The 25831-nt window shown below is 44.1% G+C and overlaps 2 protein-coding genes across 9 annotated transcripts in view; both read left to right on the forward strand.

Annotated features, from left to right (window-relative positions):
• Positions 1-7821, forward strand: part of LOC116408244 (sushi domain-containing protein 1-like) — a 64756-nt gene extending 56935 nt beyond the window's left edge. For 2 of the 3 annotated variants that reach the window (XM_031895018.1, XM_031895020.1), the window contains 5 exons: positions 3083-3177; positions 3816-3984; positions 4113-4146; positions 4477-4577; positions 5846-7821. In XM_031895018.1, the coding sequence (XP_031750878.1) occupies positions 3083-3177; positions 3816-3984; positions 4113-4146; positions 4477-4577; positions 5846-5907 (461 nt within the window). In that variant the 3' untranslated portion in view covers positions 5908-7821. The remainder of the gene's footprint in view (positions 1-3082; positions 3178-3815; positions 3985-4112; positions 4147-4476; positions 4578-5845) is intronic. The other variant, XM_031895019.1, reaches the window with a different exon arrangement.
• A 16895-nt stretch (positions 7822-24716) lies between these two features.
• LOC101732936 (receptor-type tyrosine-protein phosphatase alpha-like) overlaps positions 24717-25831 on the forward strand; it is a 78803-nt gene continuing 77688 nt past the window's right edge. For 3 of the 6 annotated variants that reach the window (XM_031895002.1, XM_031895001.1, XM_031895003.1), the window contains exon 1: positions 24718-24858. In XM_031895002.1, coding sequence (XP_031750862.1) covers positions 24762-24858 — 97 coding nt within the window. In that variant the 5' untranslated portion in view covers positions 24718-24761. Of the gene's footprint in view, positions 24859-25831 lie in introns of all 6 variants that reach the window. The other 3 variants (XM_031894999.1, XM_031895000.1, XM_031895004.1) reach the window with 2 other exon arrangements.

Consider the following 25831-nt stretch of genomic DNA (forward strand, 5'->3'; position numbering starts at 1 on the left):
ATAAGTGGGAACGTTCATATATGTTCAAATAAACAGAAATCTATTTGGAAGTTAAATAGTTAAAGGGAGTTGGTTACATCTGAATGTGACAGTTTGGAAACATGATTAGCAACAAACTCAATAACTGTTACTTGGGTATAATAAGTACTGACCCAGCCCAGTGAGAGGGTAAATAAAACTGTTAGGTACTAAGGTTTCATGCCATTTTAATTTTCCTACTTTTTCTTTTGTTTTAACCTTGTTTTAAATTGTCCAAATAAAAAATAGATTTTATACAATATTTGGTTCTATGGTAGGTGTGTCTATTATTATTATTATTATTATTAACATTTATTTATAAAGTGCCATCATATCCCGCAGCGCTGTACAATAAGTCTATAAACTGTGTTCTTTGAAATAGAAATACATTTGGGGCTTAGAGACTGGGGAAGTTCACCTTTATATTAATGTTTATTAATGTTACATAGTGTATATATTAATGGTACATAGCGTATATATTCATGGTACATAGTGTATATATTAATGTTACATAGTGTATATATTAATGTTACATAGTGTATATATTAATGTTACATAGTGTGTATATTAATGTTACATAGTGTATATATTAATGTTACATAGTGTATATATTAATGGTACATAGTGTATATATTAATGGTACATAGTGTATATATTAATGTTACATAGTGTGTATATTAATGTTACATAGTGTATATATTAATGGTACATAGTGTATATATTAATGGTACATAGTGTGTATATTAATGGTACATAGTGTATATATTAATGTTACATAGTGTGTATATTAATGGTACATAGTGTATATATTAATGTTACATAGTGTGTATATTAATGTTACATAGTGTATATATTAATGTTACATAGTGTATATATTAATGGTACATAGTGTATCTATTCATGGTACATAGTGTATATATTAATGGTACATAGTGTATATATTAATGTTACATAGTGTGTATATTAATGTTACATAGTGTATATATTAATGGTACATAGTGTATATATTAATGGTACATAGTGTATATATTAATGTTACATAGTGTGTATATTAATGTTACATAGTGTGTATATTAATGTTACATAGTGTATATATTAATGGTACATAGTGTATATATTAATGGTACATAGTGTATATATTAATGTTACATAGTGTGTATATTAATGTTACATAGTGTATATATTAATGGTACATAGTGTGTATATTAATGTTACATAGTGTGTATATTCATGTTACATAGTGTGTATATTAATGTTACATAGTGTATATATTAATGGTACATAGTGTATATATTCATGGTACATAGTGTATATATTAATGGTACATAGTGTATATATTCATGGTACATAGTGTATATATTAATGGTACATAGTGTATATATTCATGGTACATAGTGTATATATTAATGTTACATAGTGTATATATTCATGGTACATAGTGTATATATTAATGGTACATAGTGTATATATTAATGGTACATAGTGTATATATTAATGGTACATAGTGTATATATTCATGGTACATAGTGTATATATTCATGGTACATAGTGTATATATTCATGGTACATAGTGTACCGTATTTTTAGCCATATAAGACGCTCCGGAATATAAGACGCACCCAATTTTAAAGGAGGAAAATCTAGAAAAAAAAGATTCTAGATTTGAGTTACATTTTACAAAACAGAAGGGATTTTGGCCAGGGGAGAAGGTAGTCATCTGACACAAATAAATGTTTTTTCTGTCAAGCTAACTTGCAGGGATGACAAGTCTTTTATATTTCACTATCCATAAAATATTAGTCAACCTGCTGCCGCTGCTGTCTGTGTAATTGTATGCTAACAGGAACTGTGCATTTCTGTAATTTGCTTGTTCTGACATAATTGGGGTACATGTTCCTCGGAGTGCTTGCTTGAGAAAGAGAGGGACCCATTTTTAATGCCTCAGTGTCTCCTGCAGGGCTAAGTGGAAGTGATTATGATAATGTTATGATAACGGCACTATGAAGTAAAGCAATATATGAAGTGGCTTTGGCAAGTAGTAAATGAATCATACCTTGCATTTGGCGCGCCGTATTCCCTTTTAAACCGGAAGGAAAGTAATGGGAAATCTAAATTCCTTAACTATTTCGGAATGCTTCTCCCCCAAGATCAGCACCTTGCATTTGGTGCGCCGTATTCCCTTTCAAACTGGCCATCCGTCGCGCACGCATGTCACGGCCCCGGGGGGGGGGGGTGCGCGCGCGATGTGCGTGCATGTGTGTGCGACGGATGGCCAGTTTGTGTAGCACTAGGTACAGGCGCTTGCGATGCCGCTCGCACTCTCCCTTCTTTCAGCTGCTTCAAGGGTCTTGGGGGGGAAGGTGTGCACAAGGAAAGGGAAAGGCGCTACGGATGCTGGACAGGGGGGGGGGCGTGCGCAACGGATGCCGAAAATGTGTATTCGTCATATAAGACGCACCAACTTTTCCCCCCCGGTTTTGGGGAAGAAAAAGTGCGTCTTATACGGCTAAAAATACGGTATATATTAATGGTACATAGTGTATATATTAATGGTACATAGTGTATATATTAATGGTACATAGTGTATATATTCATGGTACATAGTGCCCTTAGAGTGTAAGCTCACTGGGGCAGGGACTGATGGGAATGTGATAGGGCCCTTAGAGTGTAAGCTCACTGGGGCAGGGACTGATGGGAATGTGATAGGGACCTTAGATTGTAAGCTCACTGGGGCAGGGACTGATGGGAATGGGATAGGGACCTTAGATTGTAAGCTCACTGGGGCAGGGACTGATGGGAATGGGATAGGGACCTTAGATTGTAAGCTCACTGGGGCAGGGGCTGATGGGAATGGGATAGGGGCCTTAGATTGTAAGCTCACTGGGGCAGGGACTGATGGGATAGATGTATAATCTCTGTGCAGAGATATGCAAATGTGTTGGTAATTTATAAATAAATATAAGGGGACCCCACCCTGAAACTAAACTTTTTGGCAAATTTTCCCAGTTGTATTTTGCAAACTGACAATGAAAGTCATTTTATTCTCTCCTTTGTTCTTTTACAGGAAAACTAAAATTCACACAGTTTCCGATTAATAATAATAATAATATACTGAGATGGCGACTGTCGGAGATACATGGAGTCGTTATTGGGTACCAGGTAACAGAGACCCCCCCATCCTATCACTGCCCCCCAATCCATAGGAATTATGGGATTTACATTTATTCCCACAGTTACAGTCCCAGACTGGGCAGAACCAGTGTCAGAGCAGCCGGTGCTGGGATTTGGGGCCCAGATATTATTAGGGACCAGTTGGATCCAAATATAAATAAACTTTTTGTCATTCTGTGAAATAACGGCCCTGGGGCCACTCATTGTCTCGTTCCACATTTTATTCCTCTTTATCCAAAAGAGACATCAGAGACTCACAATACTGTACATGGGATTTTGGGGTGTCATGTAGCTGAACCCACAAATGTGCCCTGTACCCTGAGTATTTCATTCTTCCTCCTCCTCTTCCTCCTCCTCCTCTTCCTGTATCTGAGCGGCTCCATCAGTGCCACAGTCTGACCAATCAGCTCAAGGAGAAGAGATTCCATGGGGACTTGGCAAGTCCACTAGCTTTAGATTTACCCCCCCGGATAGTGAATATTATGGGCTGGATGGGCGGAGCCTACATGGAGGTGGGACTGTGCTGCTCAGTTACTGGCTATGTACTTGCATTGCTGCTATTTGCCCTGAGATGGGGCAGGATGGATACAAAGTGCAGCCCCGGCTTCTCATTCTCTTGTTTGCAGCTAAATATGGTGGCCTGGAAGGAACATACTGTGATAGAGGAGGAATCCCAGCGGTTACCCCCTAATGTGATGGAACATAGAATTCCCATGGAACCCGGCAGCAGTTACATGGTTACAGTCCGGGCTCTCACAGCCGCTGGGCCTGGGGAGGCTTCACTCTGGCTCTCAGGTACCCCTACATTATATATATATATATGGGCTGTTATTGTATTGTTATTTCTATATATGGGAGGGGCCTAATTTGGGATGGACAGTTACATTAAATGCTATTTACCTCTTGCTCTTGCCCCCTTACAGGTACCCCTAAAGCCACAGGCGCCTCAGACTCATAGTAAGTGGGACCGGCTGCCCCCCCGCACTCATGGTTTGGCCTCTCTTATTATTCCCATTATCCAAACTGACTATGGGGAAGGCTTTAGCAGACTGGGTGCCCCCCAATATAATAACATAATCCCTACTGAATATGGTAACTATGAAATGCACCTCCCAAATGCCCCAGACATTATGGTTTCCAAGATTTACCCCAATGAAGCAGGAAAGTGAACTGTGTGCATTGGATTCTTATGGGAGGGGGCAAAAATGTCCCCCCATCTCCTTAGCCAATAAGTGGGGGGCACTGAGGGGAGCGGCTGCACATCTAACCCCGGGGTTATTCTCACAGTGTTCGGGTGTCGCTGGTGCTGAAGCCGCTGTTTCTGACCGTTCTGATCCTCATCCTCCTGTGCGTTACTGTGAAGGAGAAGTGGGAGCAGCGGGGGGCAGGTAATGTGGGGGGAATTCCTTTAGAATTTAGGGGTACATATGATGACTTTCCCAGGTCCCCCCATTATCATAAAGGGCAAAAAGCCCCCACCAGGGGCAGGAAGATACGGCTTCTGTTCCCAGGGGAGAATGGTGTGGGCTCCATTTTCTCTGGGAACCAAAACTTCCTGCCCCTGGTGGGGGCTTCTTGCCCCTGATAATAATGTTGTAGACATAGAAATATCATTTAGCTGTTGTGTAAAAAAACTACCAGCTCTCTTCTATTCAGTGGAATGTTATATCATTAAGGGAAAAATCCTGACAAAATGACTGGAATTTGGAAAAATATTGTGATTTCTAGAAATGACACAGAATTTCCCAATGAGCAGAATAATTGCCCCTCACAGCTCAGTGCATTTAGGGCTTTTACGTTTCCTTCTGTTACTTGTACTTTAAAGGGGTTGGTCACCTTTGGGTTAACTGTTAGTATGATGTAGATAGTGATATTCTGAGACAGTTTGCAGTTGGTCTTCATTTTTTATTTGTTCAGTTCAAGAGCTCTCCAGTTTTTAGTTTCAGCCCCTATTTGGTTGCTAGGGTCCATGTTACCTTAGCAACCAGGGAGGGGTTTGGATGAGAGACTGATATATGAATAGGGGAGGGGCTGAAAGGAAAGCACAAAAAGTAACAATAAAACTGGAGCCTCGCAGAACAACAGTTTTTGGCTCCCGGGGTCAGCGACCCCCATGTGAAAGCTGCAGAGAGTTAGAAGAAGGCGGGAAATAAAAACTATAACAAATAAAAAATTAAGACCAATTGAAAAGTTGCTTAGAATTGGCCATTCTAGAACATACTAAAACTTAACCACCCCTTTAAGGCAAAGAGCCATTGGCTATGTGTTTGGTGTTTAGCGTGTGTGAGTGTGAGCGTGAGTGTGAGTGTGACTGTGAGTGAGCAGGCTTTTATTAATACTAGAAGGGCCACCATATTGTTTGGCCAGGGGGTGCCAGGGGGGGGGTACTGGGCCCATCTGTTTGGTCCCACAGATACAGGATTCTTGGTGTCATTCATCTTATAAATCATCTGGAAGTGGGTGGGGTTTCAGGTAGATTAGGGGTGTAACAGGGCGGGGTCACACTGACCCAAAATGTCTTCTTTTTTTCATTTTCAAGTTAGGAGACGGGAAACACTGAGAGGTTTGGGGAGAGATAATGTTTGTTTGTGGGTCTATGAGACAATATGGAGACACTTTTCTTTCCTGCTAATGGGACTTTGTTTCATTTATCTAGGAGACGAGAATCAATGGATTGAAACAGAGAGGGGGGGCAGCGAGGAGATGGCGCCCCTGTAAGGCTCTCCCACTAACTGCCCCTTCTGCCCCTGCAGCTGTACCCAGGCCTCTATATACCCAATCAACTGTCACATGTGGGAAATGGATCAGGAAGCTGCCATGTAGTATAAAGTCTGTAATAAATGAGAGAGGATTCATCATAATTCCCTGAGTTGTTTGAAATATTGTATCTGGGAACCCACAAACTAACAATGGGGGGGGGGGAATGGCCCCTCTACATCATTACCCACAGATATTCCCAGAGAATAGAAAGATCCGACTCACTAATACTCACAGAGGAACCCACAAACTAACAATGCGGGGGGGAATGGCCCCTCTACATCATTACCCACAGATATTCCCAGAGAATAGAAAGATCCGACTCACTAATACTCACAGAGGAACCCACAAACTAACAATGGGGGGGAGGAATGGCCCCTCTACATCATTACCCACAGATATTCCCAGAGAATAGAAAGATCCGACTCACTAATACTCACAGAGGAACCCACAAACTAACAATGGGGGGGGAGGAATGGCCCCTCTACATCATTACCCAGAGATATTCCCAGAGAATAGAAAGATCCGACTCACTAATACTCACAGAGGAACCCACAAACTAACAATGGGGGGGGGGGGGAATGGCCCCTCTACATCATTACCCACAGATATTCCCAGAGAATAGAAAGATCCGACTCACTAATACTCACAGAGGAACCCACAAACTAACAATGGGGGGGGGGGGAATGGCCCCTCTACATCATTACCCACAGATATTCCCAGAGAATAGAAAGATCCGACTCACTAATACTCACAGAGGAACCCACAAACTAACAATGGGGGGGGGGGGAATGGCCCCTCTACATCATTACCCACAGATATTCCCAGAGAATAGAAAGATCCGACTCACTAATACTCACAGAGGAACCCACAAACTAACAATGGGGGGGGGGGGAATGGCCCCTCTACATCATTACCCAGAGATATTCCCAGAGAATAGAAAGATCCGACTCACTAATACTCACAGAGGAACCCACAAACTAACAATGGGGGGGGGGGAATGGCCCCTCTACATCATTACCCACAGATATTCCCAGAGAATAGAAAGATCCGACTCACTAATACTCACAGAGGAACCCACAAACTAACAATGGGGGGGGGGAATGGCCCCTCTACATCATTACCCAGAGATATTCCCAGAGAATAGAAAGATCCGACTCACTAATACTCACAGAGGAACCCACAAACTAACAATGGGGGGGGGGAATGGCCCCTCTACATCATTACCCAGAGATATTCCCAGAGAATAGAAAGATCCGACTCACTAATACTCACAGAGGAACCCACAAACTAACAATGGGGGGAGGAATGGCCCCTCTACATCATTACCCACAGATATTCCCAGAGAATAGAAAGATCCGACTCACTAATACTCACAGAGGAACCCACAAACTAACAATGGGGGGGGGGGGAATGGCCCCTCTACATCATTACCCACAGATATTCCCAGAGAATAGAAAGATCCGACTCACTAATACTCACAGAGGAACCCACAAACTAACAATGGGGGGGGGGGGGAATGGCCCCTCTACATCATTACCCAGAGATATTCCCAGAGAATAGAAAGATCCGACTCACTAATACTCACAGAGGAACCCACAAACTAACAATGGGGGGGGGGGGAATGGCCCCTCTACATCATTACCCACAGATATTCCCAGAGAATAGAAAGATCCGACTCACTAATACTCACAGAGGAACCCACAAACTAACAATGGGGGGGGGGGGAATGGCCCCTCTACATCATTACCCAGAGATATTCCCAGAGAATAGAAAGATCCGACTCACTAATACTCACAGAGGAACCCACAAACTAACAATGGGGGGGGGGGGAATGGCCCCTCTACATCATTACCCAGAGATATTCCCAGAGAATAGAAAGATCCGACTCACTAATACTCACAGAGGAACCCACAAACTAACAATGGGGGGGGGAATGGCCCCTCTACATCATTACCCACAGATATTCCCAGAGAATAGAAAGATCCGACTCACTAATACTCACAGAGGAACCCAGAGAGACGGAACATGAAGACAAAGGTCCCACATAGAAGCAGCTGGAAGTCCCTATGGACTTACTAAGGAATTTTGAGAAAATGTTATTTTTTTACTTCTAGATATTTTCAGGATTTACAAATGGGTTTTTGCCAGTACTCGGTTTTTCTGATATTGTTTCTTGAGGTTTTCAGAAATTTTCCTAAAAAAATAACTCCCTTAATTCATGATTAATGATTCAGGATAGGCAGTGACAGTCTGCCCTGACATATTTTCAAGGGGAAGTTAATTCCCTCATTGTTATCGGTTTCACCCAGTTTCAAGGGGAAGTTAATTCCTTTATTGTTTTGTGTTTCACCCACAACCCCATCATTGTTTTCTATTTACACATTTCAAAGGGGAAGTTAATCCTATTGCTTTTTTAAAGAATTAGCACCAATGCTCCTAAAATGGCTGCCGGAGCACTTTCCCTGTTTGGGAAAAATTGAAAGTATTCAGGGAATCAAATGTCTGTTCAAAATTCATTTTTTTGAATGTAAACTCAAAATTTTTGTACGACTGATTTACGCTTTATCGTGACATTTAAGAAATGATCGAGTTCAATTTATACCATGTCGAGTTTATACAAAATAGAATGAATTTTAGTAAATCAGCCCCAGAGTGTATACAGTGCATATTACATTTACGCTTGTTTGCAGTAAGTTACTGACTATAAGTCATGTGTTTGCTTAACAACTAATCTCCTACTCGCTTGTGCAACAACTTTACATTTATATTGTATTTTGTATATTAAATTCCCTGCTATTATTAAACATAAATGAATCAGCTCAGGGGATTCTCATGGAATATACATAAGATAATTCCCTGCAGCTCTTCCTTATGAGACTCATTACATTTCTAACATAATAAACGGAGGTGAATTTGGGGTAATAAATTCTTTAACCAAAGCCCCAGGGGAACATCAGTTCTCACAGAGATTTCTATGTATAGATTGTATTTCACAACCAAACTTGGAAAATATGGTTCATATATGACCAGAATTCTTTCAAGCAGGACCCCTATCAGGGCACAGGGGGGCAGTGGTCCCAGGCCTGGAGGGTTTTTGGGTGTTCAGGGGGCCTGGCCATGCTGCTGTACTGGGACTAGCCCCCCTGCTGTCAGTGAGCTGTGGGAGGGCTGGAGCTTGGGTGCCTGTATTCTGTTTCCACCTACACAGCTTTCCCTTCCCTTGGGGGGGGTGCAGGCTCCAGCCCCAAGGAACCTCCCACCGTGGTCCCCACACAATACCCCTTTCCCGCGAGAATGCTTACTTGGGTGTGTCCGGAGAGGGGGACCTGCAGACCCTGGAGGGCCCACAAGGGCTGGCCCAGTTCAACCCTGCTCCCTACCCGCAGGGGGGTCCCAGTTATCCAAGTAAGTGCAGCACTGCAGGGCCCCCCTTAAGTAATGAGAGTGGGAGTTACAGCACATTCTTTAAAGGGTAAGTAAAGTCAAAAACTAAGAGCCCTAATGGCTCCAGGTCCTCCATTAAAAAATCCCATTTTTATAAAAACTGCAACCCCCCCCCACACAAACCCTTAGACGCCACCAGCTGGGATACAGCGAAACGATTGGTTCTGCTCATTGGGGTTCTGGATGTTGGGGCAGCATCACTCAGGGTTGTTTCATGACTTTGCTTCTCACTAAAATGGGTCAGAACCAACCCTTCATGCTGCTTTCCCACCGCCCAGAACTTGTACTAGTGCCAAAATGATTGTATTCACAATACTGCCAAAAATTATTGATATTATTGAGGGGTTAGGTACCAATTATATAGGATTTTGTAGCAGATTTCTTGGTGTGTAAAACACTTAGTTAATTATTGTAATTTAGAAATAGCCTTTTGCCAGTCTTGTCCACTATTGTTTTTCTTGAATCTTCTGATGGGGGTTTGCCTGGGTATCTATATGTCACTGGGCAACTATAGGGGCAAAAACCCATCATGGGGCCCATCATGTACATAAGCTGCCACTCTGTGTAGCAATGTTACAGGTCTGTCAGCAGGTCTCCTTGCCACCATTGGGAAACACAATTATTGTTAGGAGACACAGGAACCAAGAACCACAGAGGTTTCCTGCCGGCGTCTCTCTCACAACACAACACCCGGTACAGGCCCCACGTTGGCCGCCCAAATGTAAGCTCACAGCAAATGGTCACAATGACTCCCTCCCCGCAGGGAACAATGGGTTAACTTCCAGCTTTTAGGTTATGGCTTCTAGTGGAACCTGAGCAATCAACTATCTAACCCTACGTCTGTACACTGGTAACCCTATTCTGGGAATTATTATACCCAGGATAATAACCCCTCTGCAATTCCTTGTTGGAGCCAGAAGATGCTCACTAGCTAACCCTGCCTGTCTATCAAACCTAGTGTGCTCTATTACAGAAGCTGCCTATTCTGCCTGGGCCTACCTACACCCAGGTTCCACAATATCTCCCCACCTGCTTTTTCAGGCAGAGAGCTTTAACCAAAATGGCCTCCAGCCTCATGGCTGCTCAGCCTTTTATACTACACCACAGTGCCACCTTATGGCCAAACTGTAGAACTGCAAAAGCTCATGCTATGACCCAGGAACAAGGGACTTACATTAAGGACCCTTTATAGCTGTCCAATAACTTGGGGACTGCCAGTGAGATAGGGCACAAAAAACTAAGCACATTGTATTCTACAGATCTTATCTGCTATTTGCTATAAACCCTGTGCCATTTAGCCCTATTTCAACTTGAACGGCTGCCCCAGTTGTTTTACAGCAGGGTATTTATATAAACTATAGTAGGGTTTCTGTAGCAAACACCCCAGCTGTACCAGTGCAGGAACGGCTGCCCCCGGGGCTACACAGCGGGGTATTTATATAAACTATAGTAGGGTTTCTGTAGCAAACACCCCAGCTGTACCAGTGCAGGAACGGCTGCCCCCGGGGCTACACAGCGGGGTATTTATATAAACTATAGTAGGGTTTCTGTAGCAAACACCCCAGCTGTACCGGTGCAGGAATGGCTGCCCCCGGGGCTACACAGCGGGGTATTTATATAAACTATAGTAGGGTTTCTGTAGCAAACACCCCAGCTGTACCGGTGCAGGAATGGCTGCCCCCGGGGCTACACAGCGGGGTATTTATATAAACTATAGTAGGGTTTCTGTAGCAAACACCCCAGCTGTACCAGTGCAGGAATGGCTGCCCCCGGGGCTACACAGCGGGGTATTTATATAAACTATAGTAGGGTTTCTGTAGCAAACACCCCAGCTGTACCAGTGCAGGAACGGCTGCCCCCGGGGCTACACAGCGGGGTATTTATATAAACTATAGTAGGGTTTCTGTAGCAAACACCCCAGCTGTACCGGTGCAGGAACGGCTGCCCCCGGGGCTACACAGCGGGGTATTTATATAAACTTTAGACTTACCAGCACAGGGAAACATAACTTTCTATTGTAATTACTTTAAATCATTTTTATTTGTTGGTGTTACTGTTCCTTTAATACCATTATTGTACCTGAGAAGTCCATCTCATATACAAAGAATTAAAAAGGTGTCTCTGTTATAGAGAAAACATTTAACATATAGAAGGTGCAAAGACCTGTGTTTTTTAACTGTTCTGATTATGTATGTGTCCTAAAATGCCAAACGTGTTTAACCCTTTCTTGGCACACTCACTTATTTTGGGCTGTATACTGGTTAAACAGGAGATTTGGGTTCTTTTATGCAGAGAAAAGGTACTGGGACTGGAAACAGCGCAGTGCCTCCACCTAGTGGACACCGAGGAGCACACCTCAAGGGGATTTCCACTAGGAAATAATCACACACAGTTTGCAGCAAATATAAACTTTATGTAATGGTGTGAAGATAATCAGGTTAGGGATAGAAAATACACTGATACATTTCATATAATTCCAGTTTCAACCCACCTTTATATCTTTTGAACCCAAATAAGGCATAAAGAAAGAAAATCAAAATCTAAATATTGGTTTTGTCACTAAACTGACATTTATATACGGCCATAAGGGGTGTCTGTGTGAGAGTGTTGCATTTGAATTCAGAGATGTGAGAATTGCAGTTGCATCACAGCTCCACCAATCACAGGCAGCGATGCTTCAGGGATAGGAAAAGCCCATAATTGTAAGGAACATCACTTGCACTTGTTATATTTGGCCACTAGATGGCAGTGTGGTAAAGGGAATCCCCAGCAGTAAGGAGGACTTAGGAGGGCAATACTTTTGGAAAGTGCACATTCAGTTCAGCTGAGTGGTAGGGAAATCCCCGGCATTTAACCCCTCGAGGGTAGTACACAGATATCCAGTCACAAATGGTTCCATTGAACTTATTGAGTTTGGGGTTTTCTGAAATTCACAGGTGTAAGAAAGTGGGATCCAGTCACAGTGGTACCCAGTGATATTCCAGCCATATATGGGACGAGTGTGTTGCTTTGCCTTCGATGCTCCTCCCCTCTGTTTGTTGGGCGGGGCTTTTTGCTTGATTGGATTTTGTTTTGACAAAGGCCCAGTCTGGGTACAAGTTTTCAGAGTTTCTCTGAGCTGTTTGTTTTCCTTGCCCTCGGCCTCGTCGCTGGTTCTGTTTCAGCCCAATGGGGTAGAGTCCTTATAACCCCCAGTTTATGTTCCAGAGGGGGGTGGGTTTCCTGTATACCTCAATATCCAGGTCCCCCCCTGTTTATTGCCTTTCACATCTTCCCTTGAGAACTTGATGTTTTGTCCCCCAAGTTTTTGTGTTCAGTGAAAGCCGGAACCTCATGGGCTTAAATTCTTTTAATTCAATGACTTGAAGGTGTTCAGGGCTTTTCTTCTCCATGTAAAGGTTCAGTACAACTGGAGACCATAAGGCTCTGCTGGGGTTTGAACCTGGGACCTTCTGGGTGCCGGCTGTACCCCCTAATCACTGGGTATATCACCCCAGCAGCCTTATTGGTTGGATGGGGTCAGCCAATCAGAGCCGACTGTGCCCTATATAAACCCAGCCCTCCCCCCCTGAGCATTGGCCGTATCCCTGGGCACCGTGGCACAACCCCAGCTCTCTACTCTTGCCCTGCCCTTGTTCTTGCCCCTGATACTGCCCTGTTCTATCTCTGTTCTTGTTTCTTTGGGGCAGAGAATGGGGGCCTTTGAGGGGCCCTAAACAGAAATCCAGGGCTGCCCCAAATGAGTTGCCCAGGGGAAAGGGGTATTATTTAGTAGAAGAGCTTGATATCTGGGGGTGTGGCCAAGAAGTGGGAGTGGCCAAACATTGCCTGCAGATATTTAGTCTCATTATCCGTATGTATCACCGGGAGAGGGACCCGGCGTTACCCTGACTGATACACTGGGCACCAAGTGGCAGGGCAAATGCTGCACCCACTGTTACCCCCACTGGTTTGGGCTCAGGGTTTGTATGGAGATTGGATCACTGGCAGGTACCTGGCTATAGGGCCCATCAGTACCAACCCGAGTCTCAGTGCGGCGCTGCCATACAGCTAAACAGCAGGGATTGGGCAGCAGCTGCCCCGGCTCAGCCACATTCTGCCCCCTGCCCCCCCATACAAAGATACAGGGGGGGGGATACAGAGCTGCACTTGGGCCAAACAGGAAGCTGAGAGAAAGAGGAAGGAAGGGCCCGAGGGGCCCGGGTAGGAAATAGTCACTGACACATTTACTGGAAGCAAAGTGAGAAAAGAGCTGTGAGTTGTGATTATTCAGCACAAAGTGTCGGCCCCGGGGGTGGGGGGGGGGGCACATTGGCACGTTGGCTTTATAGTCACTTTGCAGTTGGTTTTTTTTTCTTAGTTAAAGTTAAAGTTTTAACCTGCTGTTTTCCCACTGCTCTCTGGTTGCTATATTCACTGCCCTAGCAACAGGGCATTTGCATAGGGCTGGGCTGGGGCTGCTTGGGTAATGGGGCAAGGGCTATGCCAGCTCTCTGTGCCACTGTGCCATATACAGTTACTGAGTGAGTTACCCATCTGGAGGGTCAGACTGAGGGTGGGCAATACCATTAGTTGTGTAGGGGACAATCATCTCCCTGCAAACAGGGTTGGAATGGTCCAGACCCAATCAGATATACTGTATATACAGAGGGTTGTGCCCATATATTATATATATATATATATATAGCACACCCTATAGAAATTCAAATGCCTTAGGTGCTGGCTAAAAAGGAAACGTATGGACAGAGAGCCGCACACATAAGGACTTAGTAACAAAGTGAAAAAAATTTTTTATTGAAAAAGATCCAACGTTTCGAGTACCAACTGTACTCTTCCTCAGGGACAAATCAAAAGACCAAACACACCCACCCCCCTAGATATACCCCTCCAAGAAAAAGGGCGCCAAAACCTAGTGCTGGTAACCATGGTAACCAAAATAAACAATTTCTAAACAGTGTACAGGACACATCACAATTAGAGAAGGCAAACTGTGCAGTAAAACAGAAACACCACATAAATGAAAAGGATAAAATGTTGCAACAAATAAAAAGTGAAAAACGGGGGGCGTGTCTAACCGCGCATGGACTAGGATGCAGAAAAGAGAGCTCCGGGCCTCAATCCTGACATTGCCCCTTAAACCGCATCCGAACCTGATTTTTTGTCCCCAAAAAGGGTACATAATATCCGGCACTCACCACAGGGAGGCGAAATGGGGAAAAATAAAGCTGCGCCACAGCGATCCAGACAGACGGACCCAGCACCTACACCATCCCAAGATGGCGACGCGACTCCAAGCACGGCATGGGGGGGACACAGAGGAGGAAACCGCCACGGTACAGAGGCATAAGGTGAGCTCCAATGCTGCTCAAACATTAAGCAAATACGCCAGACAGACACATGAACCTCCACACACGCAAAGCAATATCGACCAGAGATACAACCTGCCCTGACGGACTCCCCTCCTCCCCCCCCACCATTACCTATGAGCCATCGCTGGGTGAAATAGCTAATCTACTCCACACCAACCACGCTACAGTGCTCAATAGACTTGATTGGCTTTATACCAGGACACACTATGGATATTAATATCCGCAGGCTCTATACTAACCTAACAATTACCCATGACAACTCCGGCCATAGGGTCCTGACAGCACTCGACAATAAAAAAGCTTTCGATTCTGTAGAATGGACATACCTGTGGGCCACTATGGAGATCATGGGCATAGGCAAAAATTTTCAAAAATGGGTCTCTGCCCTCTATAACAATCCTCATGCCTGTATAAAAACAAACCAAACAATCTCATCCCCCTTCTCGCTCTCTAGAGGCACCAGGCAGGGTTGCCCCCTCTCTCCTTTATTGTTTGCTATTGCAATGGAACCTCTGGCTGCTATACTCAAAAATACACCATCTGTTAAAGGTCTTCAGATAGGTAAACTCACTGAAACCATAGCTATGTATGCTGATGACACGATACTCTTCCTAGAAAACCCCTACGAAACCTTAGACTCAGCCCTCAGAATTATAAACACACACACACACACACAATATACTCTGGACTAAAAATGAACTGGAATAAGTCAATAATTTTTCCCATAGATACCTTGTCCCTAGACACACTTAAATACAAGGCTCCCCTGCAATGGACCACAACATTCAAATACTTAGGTGTATACATACATAGGGAAACCAAGAAATACGTAGAACTCAATCTAAACCCCCTGCTAGCACTAGTAGAAAACAAAAGCAAAGCATGGCGCAATCTCCCATTAACTCTGCTAGGCCGTATTAACCTATTCAAAATGATTCTCCTCCCCAAATTCACATATTTATTCCGCCAAGCACCGGTTATGATACCACGTAGCTTTTTCCATAAACTTAAAACCTTACTATGTACAATGTATTGGGCCTCAGCCCCCCCAGAACAGCCCTAACAACACTACAACATCCAACAACTAGTATACTTCCCTAGAAAGGAAAATTGGTGTTCCAAAAATATACCTCTCTGGCACAACCCTCACCTCCCCCACCTATTAACAATCCCTGAACCAAACATCTGGGCCAAACACCAAATAAAATACCTAGGAGAAATCATAGAACAAGGTGAAATACCCACCTTTGACACCCTTAAAGGGAAATTTAACCTACCCAACAAAATGTACTTTAGATTTCTACAATTGCGCCATGCTCTGCAAGCCCAATTTGGGAAAATAGACACTACCCCCAGAAGAATTGAGGAAATGGTCCTTGAACCAAATCTACTTAAACCAGTATCTCAATTCTACTCACTGCTTAAACCCGAAAAGCCCAGACTTTCCAAACTCTATGAAAAATGGAAAAGAGACATCCCCCACCTAACACCCGAAATGTGGACAGAGACCTTAGAAACCTATAACACAACCCTAATCAGCTCCAAAGATAAAATGATCCAGTTTAGATTCCTACACAGAACCTACCTCACCCCTCACAGACTCCATCTAATCAACCCTGAAATTCCTGACATTTGCCCAAAATGCTCTCAATCCCCAGCCGACTATATACACATGATGTGGGCCTGCCCTACAATTAAAAGGTTTTGGACCAAAATAACTGAAGAAACTAGCCGCCTATTGGCACTCATACTACCTTTAGAGATACCCCCACTACTACTAAACCAAGTGGAAGACATAACCCCGGCCCCAGCTGAAAGAACATTATTATGTTTTCTCTTTATACAAGCCAAAAGACTAATAACCCTCAAATGGAAATCAGAACACCCACCAAAAAAAAACCAATGGATAGACCTCATTAACAGCTCAGTCCCCCTATACCACCCGACATACCTTAGTAGAGGATGCCCCCAAAAGTTCCACAAAGTATGGACCCCATGGATAACTGAACATCTACCTGCATTATTACCATAAAGGAGAGTCAGCCCCCCTCCCTTAACCCTACACCCCCCCACCCCCACCCACCCTCTCCCCCTCGGAAACAACAGTAAACAATATAAGTAGGGAAACAGTTTATTAACATAAATATAAGTTAACGGCAAAATACAGCTGTCTACACATCCAGCTATGTTTAGGCTGCAAATGCCTTGTTGGAATCATTGTAAGGAAACTCAATGCCTGTACCAAATGCTACATAAGGAAGTCATTGTTCAGACTGCCTGTATCAAGAACCCTAACATGCTGTTTTATTTATTTCCATTCTTTCCTATCTCCTCTCGCTTCTTTCTTTTCTTTCTTTATGTTAAATAAAACTCAATAAAAACAATTTAAAAAAAAAAAAAAAAAAGTGAAAAACATACACGTAACCAAAGTAGCAGACAGTAGCAACAATAACCAATCGTAACCACTTAGCGCTGACTCGTATTGAGCAAGGGAAGGCAAGATAAAGCACGAGTCCAAGCAAAAAAAAGCATAGGACTCCACGTTTAACCCTATAGCAAAAAAACATGTTAGTGCAGGTTGGGCAGGGAAAAAAAAAAAACAATGCATACAAATACAGGACCCAAAGTCCAAGCAAGACTAGGAATCCACAATAATAAAGTGACACAATCTTTGCTTTGTCAAAGTCAAAAATGGATTAAATATATATCAATAAGGGTACTGTACCAATAACAATCACAAGTCCCCATTGTAACATTGCAGATATCAAAGGCACCACTGTCAACGCTCATATGGATATTGTGGGGTATAGGCAGTACCATTATGGGCACACATTACTCCTCTATGGGCGTTCACTTCACCACTGCGGGTGTTGCGAGCCCACCATACGTCTCAGCGGGTGCTCTTTTCACCACTGTGGGTGTTACAGGCACTCCATATGCCTCTGCGGGTGCTGATTTCACCACTGCAGGTGTTACAGGCACTCCATACGCGTCCACAGGTGCTGATTTCACCACTGCGGGTGTTACAGGCACTCCATATGCCTCCGCGGGCGCTGATTTCACCACTGCGGGTGTCGAGTACCATAGGAGTGCACCTCCACGGGAGTGTAACTTGCCACTTAGGGCATCGGCACGATCTTAGGGGCAAATTGCTACACGAGTACAGGCGCCACAAGGTGTTAACTGCATCAACCACCACAGATCCCAGTATTGCAACCCTAAGGTGCCAGCGACAATGTACAATACAATGGGTGCCAATTCGAAATTGAAATAATTATTAGTTGGTCAATCTGATGGACTATACAAGCAGACAATGTGCCAAAAAATTCAATAATGATGGAACAAAAAATTAAGGGAATAAATTAAAAAATAAAAGTATTAAATACTGAAAAATCTGTTGGTGTCATTTGTATGAGGAGATACAGCCCTATTAGACTTAGAATAGTATACACAGTGTGAACCAAGCTAAATGATCAGAGCACAGGTGTGTCCTTGTTCCGAGTCTGCATCGGAAAAAATAATAAATAGAAATAGCAAAAAAGCTAATGTGGTAACAAAAGAAAGAGAGTAGGGACAATACGTGGTGTAAGGGAAAACAAATACACAGAAAAGTGATAACCATGAATAGGAAATATTAGCGGGTATGAAAAAATTAAAAATACATAACATGGAGAAAAAGACCTAACAGCGCAGAGAGTAGAAGGCACCATCATTTCAACACAAGACAGAGAGAGACTGTTGGGTAAATGCAGGGTATAAATAGCAAATTGTGCAATAGGAATTTGAAAACAAAAGGAAAAAATAAAGTGTAACAAATTGCAAGACACAAAAAACAACATAGTATAGTCCGTTAAGATTACAGTAGGTAAAAAGACCGTGCTTAATGTAGGGTCTTGTGAGTTGCAAGAAATGAGCAAAACTTGATGTTGGAGGTATTAGAATCATATAAAAATAGACAATGGGAGCATTTCATTAAGTCCACGGGGTTATATACCATGTATATCGCGATGACCTCTACTGGAACCACTGTGGGGCCTGGGGGCGGTATATCGATGATATCTTTGTATTATGGGGGGGTGACCTTGATTCCCTATCTCGGTTCCACGCCCAGCTGAATCATTTTCATCCTGCTATTAAATTTTCTTGTGTGAAGGATAATAACAATATACACTTTTTAGATGTGGAGGTTTCCAGACAGGGGAGATTGCAAACTAAATTGTACTCTAAACCTACTGACCGAAACCAGATTTGACACTATTCTAGTTATCATCCAATCCATACAAGGGATTCTATACCAATCAGGCAGCTAAAGAGGGTACAGAGATTAGTAAGTGATCCATAAGTCAGGGAAGCACAGACTGAACAGATGAAACATACATTTGTTAAAAGAGGGTATCCAGCGAGAGTTCTGAGACTCGTATTTCTCAACCACGGGGGGCAAGGGATAGATCCCCCAGGGTAACCTTTGTGACCCAGTACGGTGCCCATAGTAAACAGATAGCAATGAGTCTGCGTAAACATTGGCATATCCTACGAGGTGCCTACCCACAAACAGGAGAGTTTAGGTTGCCCATTCTTATAGAAAGGGTAGGACTATTGGTTCTAAGTTGGTTACCTCCTCTCAGGGGCGCTTCTGCCATTAGGCAGAAGCGCCCCAGTTACCAGGGGCGGCAAAAAGCCGCTCCTGGTAACTTTAAGAGCCGAATTTCCGGTTTTTAAACCGGAAATTCGGCTCTTCTAGTGCAGAGAGCGCAATTGCACTCTCTGCACTAGCGATCTCACCGCCCCCGGACCCGCTCCTGCGCTCAGAAGGTAAGCGCTGGGGAGCGGGGGGGCGGCATCCAGGAGCCGCCTCAGGCGGCGATATGTCCAGAATCGCCCCTGCCTCCTCTGTTACTAGGGGAGGCTGCATGGAAACCAAGGGAGTATTTGGATACTCCCGGAGTGGAATGTACCCTTCTCTATATTGTAAACAATGTAAATATGTGATGCGGGGGAGGGTATTCCAACATCCCACGACAGGTGAAACATTTACATTGAGGGGACATTTCACATGTTTATCACAATATGTGGTTTATTATCTGTCCATGTAAAAAGATATATGTGGGAGAAACCGTTCAAAAGGTGAAGTCGCGGATTTCACAACACAAATCCACAATTAATGTAGGGAATAATATTTTACCACTTTCAAAACATTTTAGAGAACATGGCCACACCCACGAACAGTTGGGGTACACTGTTTTGGAGGGGGTTCCCCCACAGAAGAGGGGGGGAGACCGGGAATTGAGACTTAAACAGAGGGAGGTATGGTGGATTAAGAGATTAAATTCCCTGCATCCAAATGGATTGAATAAGGACTATAATCTGTATTTGTTTGTTTAACTTTAAGGATTTGTTATAATTGAGATGGCATAGTGCTGCTGCATAACGAGATGCTATAACTTTGCTAATAAACGATGGAACCCTGTACTCTGTATATTTCATAAATGGTGTTATCACTGAAATGGGGATGGAACCCTGTACTATGTTTGTATAATATGTTATGTGGTCATTTCCTCTCTGTAGACTATAAGTAGCTTCCTTTGGGAATCTGTATATGGAATTACTGCCCATATGCCTTGAGGAAGAGCCCGGCCGGACTCGAAACGTCGCATTTTGTGTACAGTATGGATTTGATCTTTTAATATACCTTTTGCACTTTAAAAAGTGTGTGCTGTCCATTCTTGAACTTATTGTATATGCAAGGATATCGGAACCTGTTGGGGACGTGCACCACGTTTTGTTCTATTGCAGGGTGCTGTACTATTACATAAAACAAGTGTATATATATATATATATATATATATATCAGATATACTGTATATACAGAGGGTTGTGCCCGTATATAGATATACATTGTAAGGCAACTCGTCCAAACGGTGCAATCTCTTGCAATCTCTTGGGGTTTAGGCAGATTGTAGGGATCAGATTGGTCTCAGAAACAACAGCTCACACCCAGCATATAGATTTAAGCTTTCCGCAATCAGCTTTATTCACATATAACCGGCACACAGGATACATCAGTAACCAAATCATAAAAATAAACCCTAGCCTGTCCGGCTCTAACTAACACACACCGGCTCCCTATGCAATAGAGAGGGTCTAACATCCAACTCTACATAAACAGTAGTTTGTTTGGTTACTCACTGTGTCCGGCTCTAACTAACACACACCGGCTCCCTATGCAATAGAGAGGGTCTAACACCCAACTCTACATAAACAGTAGTTTGTTTGGTTACTCACTGTGTCCGGCTCTAACTAACACACACCGGCTCCCTATGCAATAGAGAGGGTCTAACATCCAACTCTACATAAACAGTAGTTTGTTGGTTACTCACTGTGTCCGGCTCTAACTAACACACACCGGCTCCCTATGCAATAGAGAGGATCTAACATCCAACTCTACATAAACAGTAGTTTGTTGGTTACTCACTGTGTCCGGCTCTAACTAACACACACCGGCTCCCTATGCAATAGAGAGGGTCTAACATCCAACTCTACATAAACAGTAGTTTGGTTACTCACTGTGTCCGGCTCTAACTAACACACACCGGCTCCCTATGCAATAGAGAGGGTCTAACATCCAACTCTACATAAACAGTAGTTTGGTTACTCACTGTGTCCGGCTCTAACTAACACACACCGGCTCCCTATGCAATAGAGAGGGTCTAACATCCAACTCTACATAAACAGTAGTTTGTTGGTTACTCACTGTGTCCGGCTCTAACTAACACACACCGGCTCCCTATGCAATAGAGAGGGTCTAACATCCAACTCTACATAAACAGTAGTTTGTTGGTTACTCACTGTGTCCGGCTTTCCCTTACTACACGCAGGCAGTTCCCCAGGGAGGGAGAGAGTCAGTAACTCTGCAGACACCATGTTTAAAGGGTTTCCCCTGAAGCCTAACGAGGCCACTAATTAGCCAGGCTTCACCATAACCCGGATAGCCTGGTGAATGGAAGTCCCACCCGCTCACTCCCATTCACTCCAGGGCCCTTTTTACCGGCTTTTCCAAAAGCCAAATGCAGTGAGAGAACTCTCTTTCCCTGGAGCTTAATATATATATACACCTTCCACCTCTAACCCAGCATTGCTCTCACAATATATATATATCAGATATACTCTGTACTATATCAGCCCCTGCCCCAGTGAGCTTACAATCTAAGGTCCCTATCACATTCCCATCAGCCCCTGCCCCAGTGAGCTTACAATCTAAGGTCCCTATCCCATTCCCATCAGCCCCTGCCCCAGTGAGCTTACAATCTAAGGTCCCTATCCCATTCCCATCAGTCCCTGCCCCAGTGAGCTTACAATCTAAGGTCCCTATCCCATTCCCATCAGTCCCTGCCCCAGTGAGCTTACAATCTAAGGTCCCTATCCCATTCCCATCAGTCCCTGCCCCAGTGAGCCTACAATCTAAGGTCCCTATCCCATTCCCATCAGCCCCTGCCCCAGTGAGCTTACAATCTAAGGTCCCTATCCCATTCCCATCAGTCCCTGCCCCAGTGAGCTTACAATCTAAGGTCCCTACCCCATTCCCATCAGTCCCTGCCCCAGTGAGCTTACAATCTAAGGTCCCTATCCCATTCCCATCAGTCCCTGCCCCAGTGAGCTTACAATTTAAGGTCCCTATCACATTCCCATCAGCCCCTGCCCCAGTGAGCTTACAATCTAAGGTCCCTATCCCATTCCCATCAGCCCCTGCCCCAGTGAGCTTACAATCTAAGGTCCCTATCACATTCCCATCAGCCCCTGCCCCAGTGAGTTTACAATCTAAGGTCCCTATCACATTCCCATCAGCCCCTGCCCCAGTGAGTTTACAATCTAAGGTCCCTATCACATTCCCATCAGCCCCTGCCCCAGTGAGCTTACAATCTAAGGTCCCTATCACATTCCCATCAGCCCCTGCCCCAGTGAGCTTATAATTTCCTGTAATACACACTAGGGTCTGTCTCACAAGGTGCCAGTCAGTTGCAGCATGAGAAGAAACCCACACAGAAACACAGAAACGTTCTACAGACAGTGCCCAGGTCAGAATGAAACTCAGGCCCAGAGCTGTAAGGCACCAGTACTGCCCACTCACCCACTGTGCTCTGGGAGCCATTTAGAGCCAAGAAAAGCAAATATATTAATATTTAATTGCCCCAAGTTATATAAAGAAGAAATATTGGTAACATAAATATTTTTGGGGGAACAAATGCTGCAATGCCTGGAACTATAGCGGGGTGACTGTTACCCCAATGTTTCTATATATCTGTAACCTTGTTATGGGCTAAGGGGGCCCAGCGTGAAGGCCAGTTAGGGGGGGATTTGGGGTGAGTGCTTATTTATGCCCTGGGTACCCCTGGAACTATAGCAGGGTGACTGTTACCCCAATGTTTCTATATATCTGTAACCTTGTTATGGGCTAAGGGGGCCCAGCCTGAAGGCCAGTTAGGGGGGGATTTGGGGTGAGTGCTTATTTGTGCCCTGGGTACCCCTGGAACTATAGCAGGGTGACTGTTACCCCAATGTTTCTATATATCTGTAACCTTGTTATGGGCTAAGGGGGCCCAGCCTGAAGGCCAGTTAGGGGGGGATTTGGGGTGAGTGCTTATTTGTGCCCTGGGTACCCCTGGAACTAGAGTGGGGTGACTGTTACCCCAATGTTTCTATATATCTGTAACCTTGTTATGGGCTAAGGGGGCCCAGCCTGAAGGCCAGTTGGGGGGGATTTGGGGTGAGTGCTTATTTGTGCCCTGGGTACCCCTGGAACTATAGCGGGGTGACTGTTACCCCAATGTTTCTATATATCTGTAACCTTGTTATGGGCTAAGGGGGCCCAGCCTGAAGGCCAGTTAGGGGGGGATTTGGGGTGAGTGCTTATTTGTGCCCTGGGTACCCCTGGAACTATAGCGGGGTGACTGTTACCCCCAATGTTTCTATATATCTGTAACCTTGTTATGGGCTAAGGGGGCCCAGCCTGAAGGCCAGTTAGGGGGGGATTTGGGGTGAGTGCTTATTTGTGCCCTGGGTACCCCTGGAACTATAACAGGGTGACTGTTACCCCAATGTTTCTATATATCTGTAACCTTGTTATGGGCTAAGGGGGCCCAGCCTGAAGGCCAGTTAGGGGGGGATTTGGGGTGAGTGCTTATTTGTGCCCTGGGTACCCCTGGAACTAGAGTGGGGTGACTGTTACCCCAATGTTTCTATATATCTGTAACCTTGTTATGGGCTAAGGGGGCCCAGCCTGAAGGCCAGTTAGGGGGGGATTTGGGGTGAGTGCTTATTTGTGCCCTGGGTACCCCTGGAACTATAGCGGGGTGACTGTTACCCCAATGTTTCTATATATCTGTAACCTTGTTATGGGCTAAGGGGGCCCAGCCTGAAGGCCAGTTAGGGGGGGATTTGGGGTGAGTGCTTATTTGTGCCCTGGGTACCCCTGGAACTATAGCGGGGTGACTGTTACCCCAATGTTTCTATATATCTGTAACCTTGTTATGGGCTAAGGGGGCCCAGCCTGAAGGCCAGTTAGGGGGGGATTTGGGGTGAGTGCTTATTTGTGCCCTGGGTACCCCTGGAACTATAGCAGGGTGACTGTTACCCCAATGTTTCTATATATCTATAACCTTGTTATGGGCTAAGGGGGCCCAGCCTGAAGGCCAGTTAGGGGGGATTTGGGGTGAGTGCTTATTTTTGTGTGCACACAGAGTATAACTGCTCCATCACAAAGACAAATAACAAAGAATATAATCCCAGTGATGCAGCTTTGGGGGGGGGGGCACAGAGAGAATGGCTAAAAATAAGAATAAAGTCTCTATTTCCTCACAAAGAGGAAGCCTTGAGTAAGTCACTAAACCACCAAACCTCACTGTTAGTTTCATATCAGAGCTGCTGAGCCAGGGAGTGTTTCATAGAAACAGACAAATAGAGACAGACATAGGGCACCAGTGGGGGCACCTACCTGTAGCACCCATGTCTCCATCTTGTCTGTGCTGTTTGCTCCTTCTCACCCTCGCGGTGCTTGGGGAAGAAGAAGATGGACAAAGCAGAGATGGGAGCCATTCAGTAGGTAAGAGCTTATATTGGTGTTTTATTCATTCATTCTTGGCAGCGTCACTGGTAATGCAGGTATGGGACCTCTTACCCAGAATGCTCTGGGCCTGGGAGTAGGGATATTTCCTTAATTTGGATCTCCATACCTTAAGCCTTCTAAAAAAACATTTAACCATTAAATAAACCCAATAGGGCTGTTCTGCCCCAATAAGGGGTAATTATATCTTAGTTGGGATCAAGTACAGGTACTGTTTTATTATTACAGAGAAAAGGGAATCATTTAACCATTAAATAAACCCAATAGGGCTGTTCTGCCCCAATAAGGGGTAATTATATCTTAGTTGGGATCAAGTACAGGTACTGTTTTATTATTACAGAGAAAAGGGAATCATTTAACCATTAAATAAACCCAATAGGGCTGTTCTGCCCCAATAAGGGGTAATTATATCTTAGTTGGGATCAAGTACAGGTACTGTTTTATTATTACAGAGAAAAGGGAATCATTTAACCATGAAATAAACCCAATAGGGCTGTTCTGCCCCAATAAGGGGTAATTATATCTTAGTTGGGATCAAGTACAGGTACTGTTTTATTATTACAGAGAAAAGGGAATCATTTAACCATTAAATAAACCCAATAGGGCTGTTCTGCCCCAATAAGGGGTAATTATATCTTAGTTGGGATCAAGTACAGGTACTGTTTTACTGTAGGTTCCCATTAGAGGCTGAGCTATGGACAATATTACCTGCAACAACTGCTCTAGATACCCCTCATTAGATACCCCTTCGCTAGATACCCCTCCTGGGTATTTTACATTATTTACATTTATAAAACATGATGTGATGTATCAGCATTTTCTTACAGTTTATAATATTTCTATTAATAATATTTATCAAACACCTAGACAATAAGGTTTAAGAAAAAGTTCTAGACAATAAGCTTTCTGCAAACCAATAGGAGTCAGAGTTCTATCAGGACCAATGTCCTTA

Source organism: Xenopus tropicalis, chromosome 1 (genome assembly GCF_000004195.4).
Source record: "Xenopus tropicalis strain Nigerian chromosome 1, UCB_Xtro_10.0, whole genome shotgun sequence".
Classification (NCBI taxonomy): domain Eukaryota; kingdom Metazoa; phylum Chordata; class Amphibia; order Anura; family Pipidae; genus Xenopus; species Xenopus tropicalis.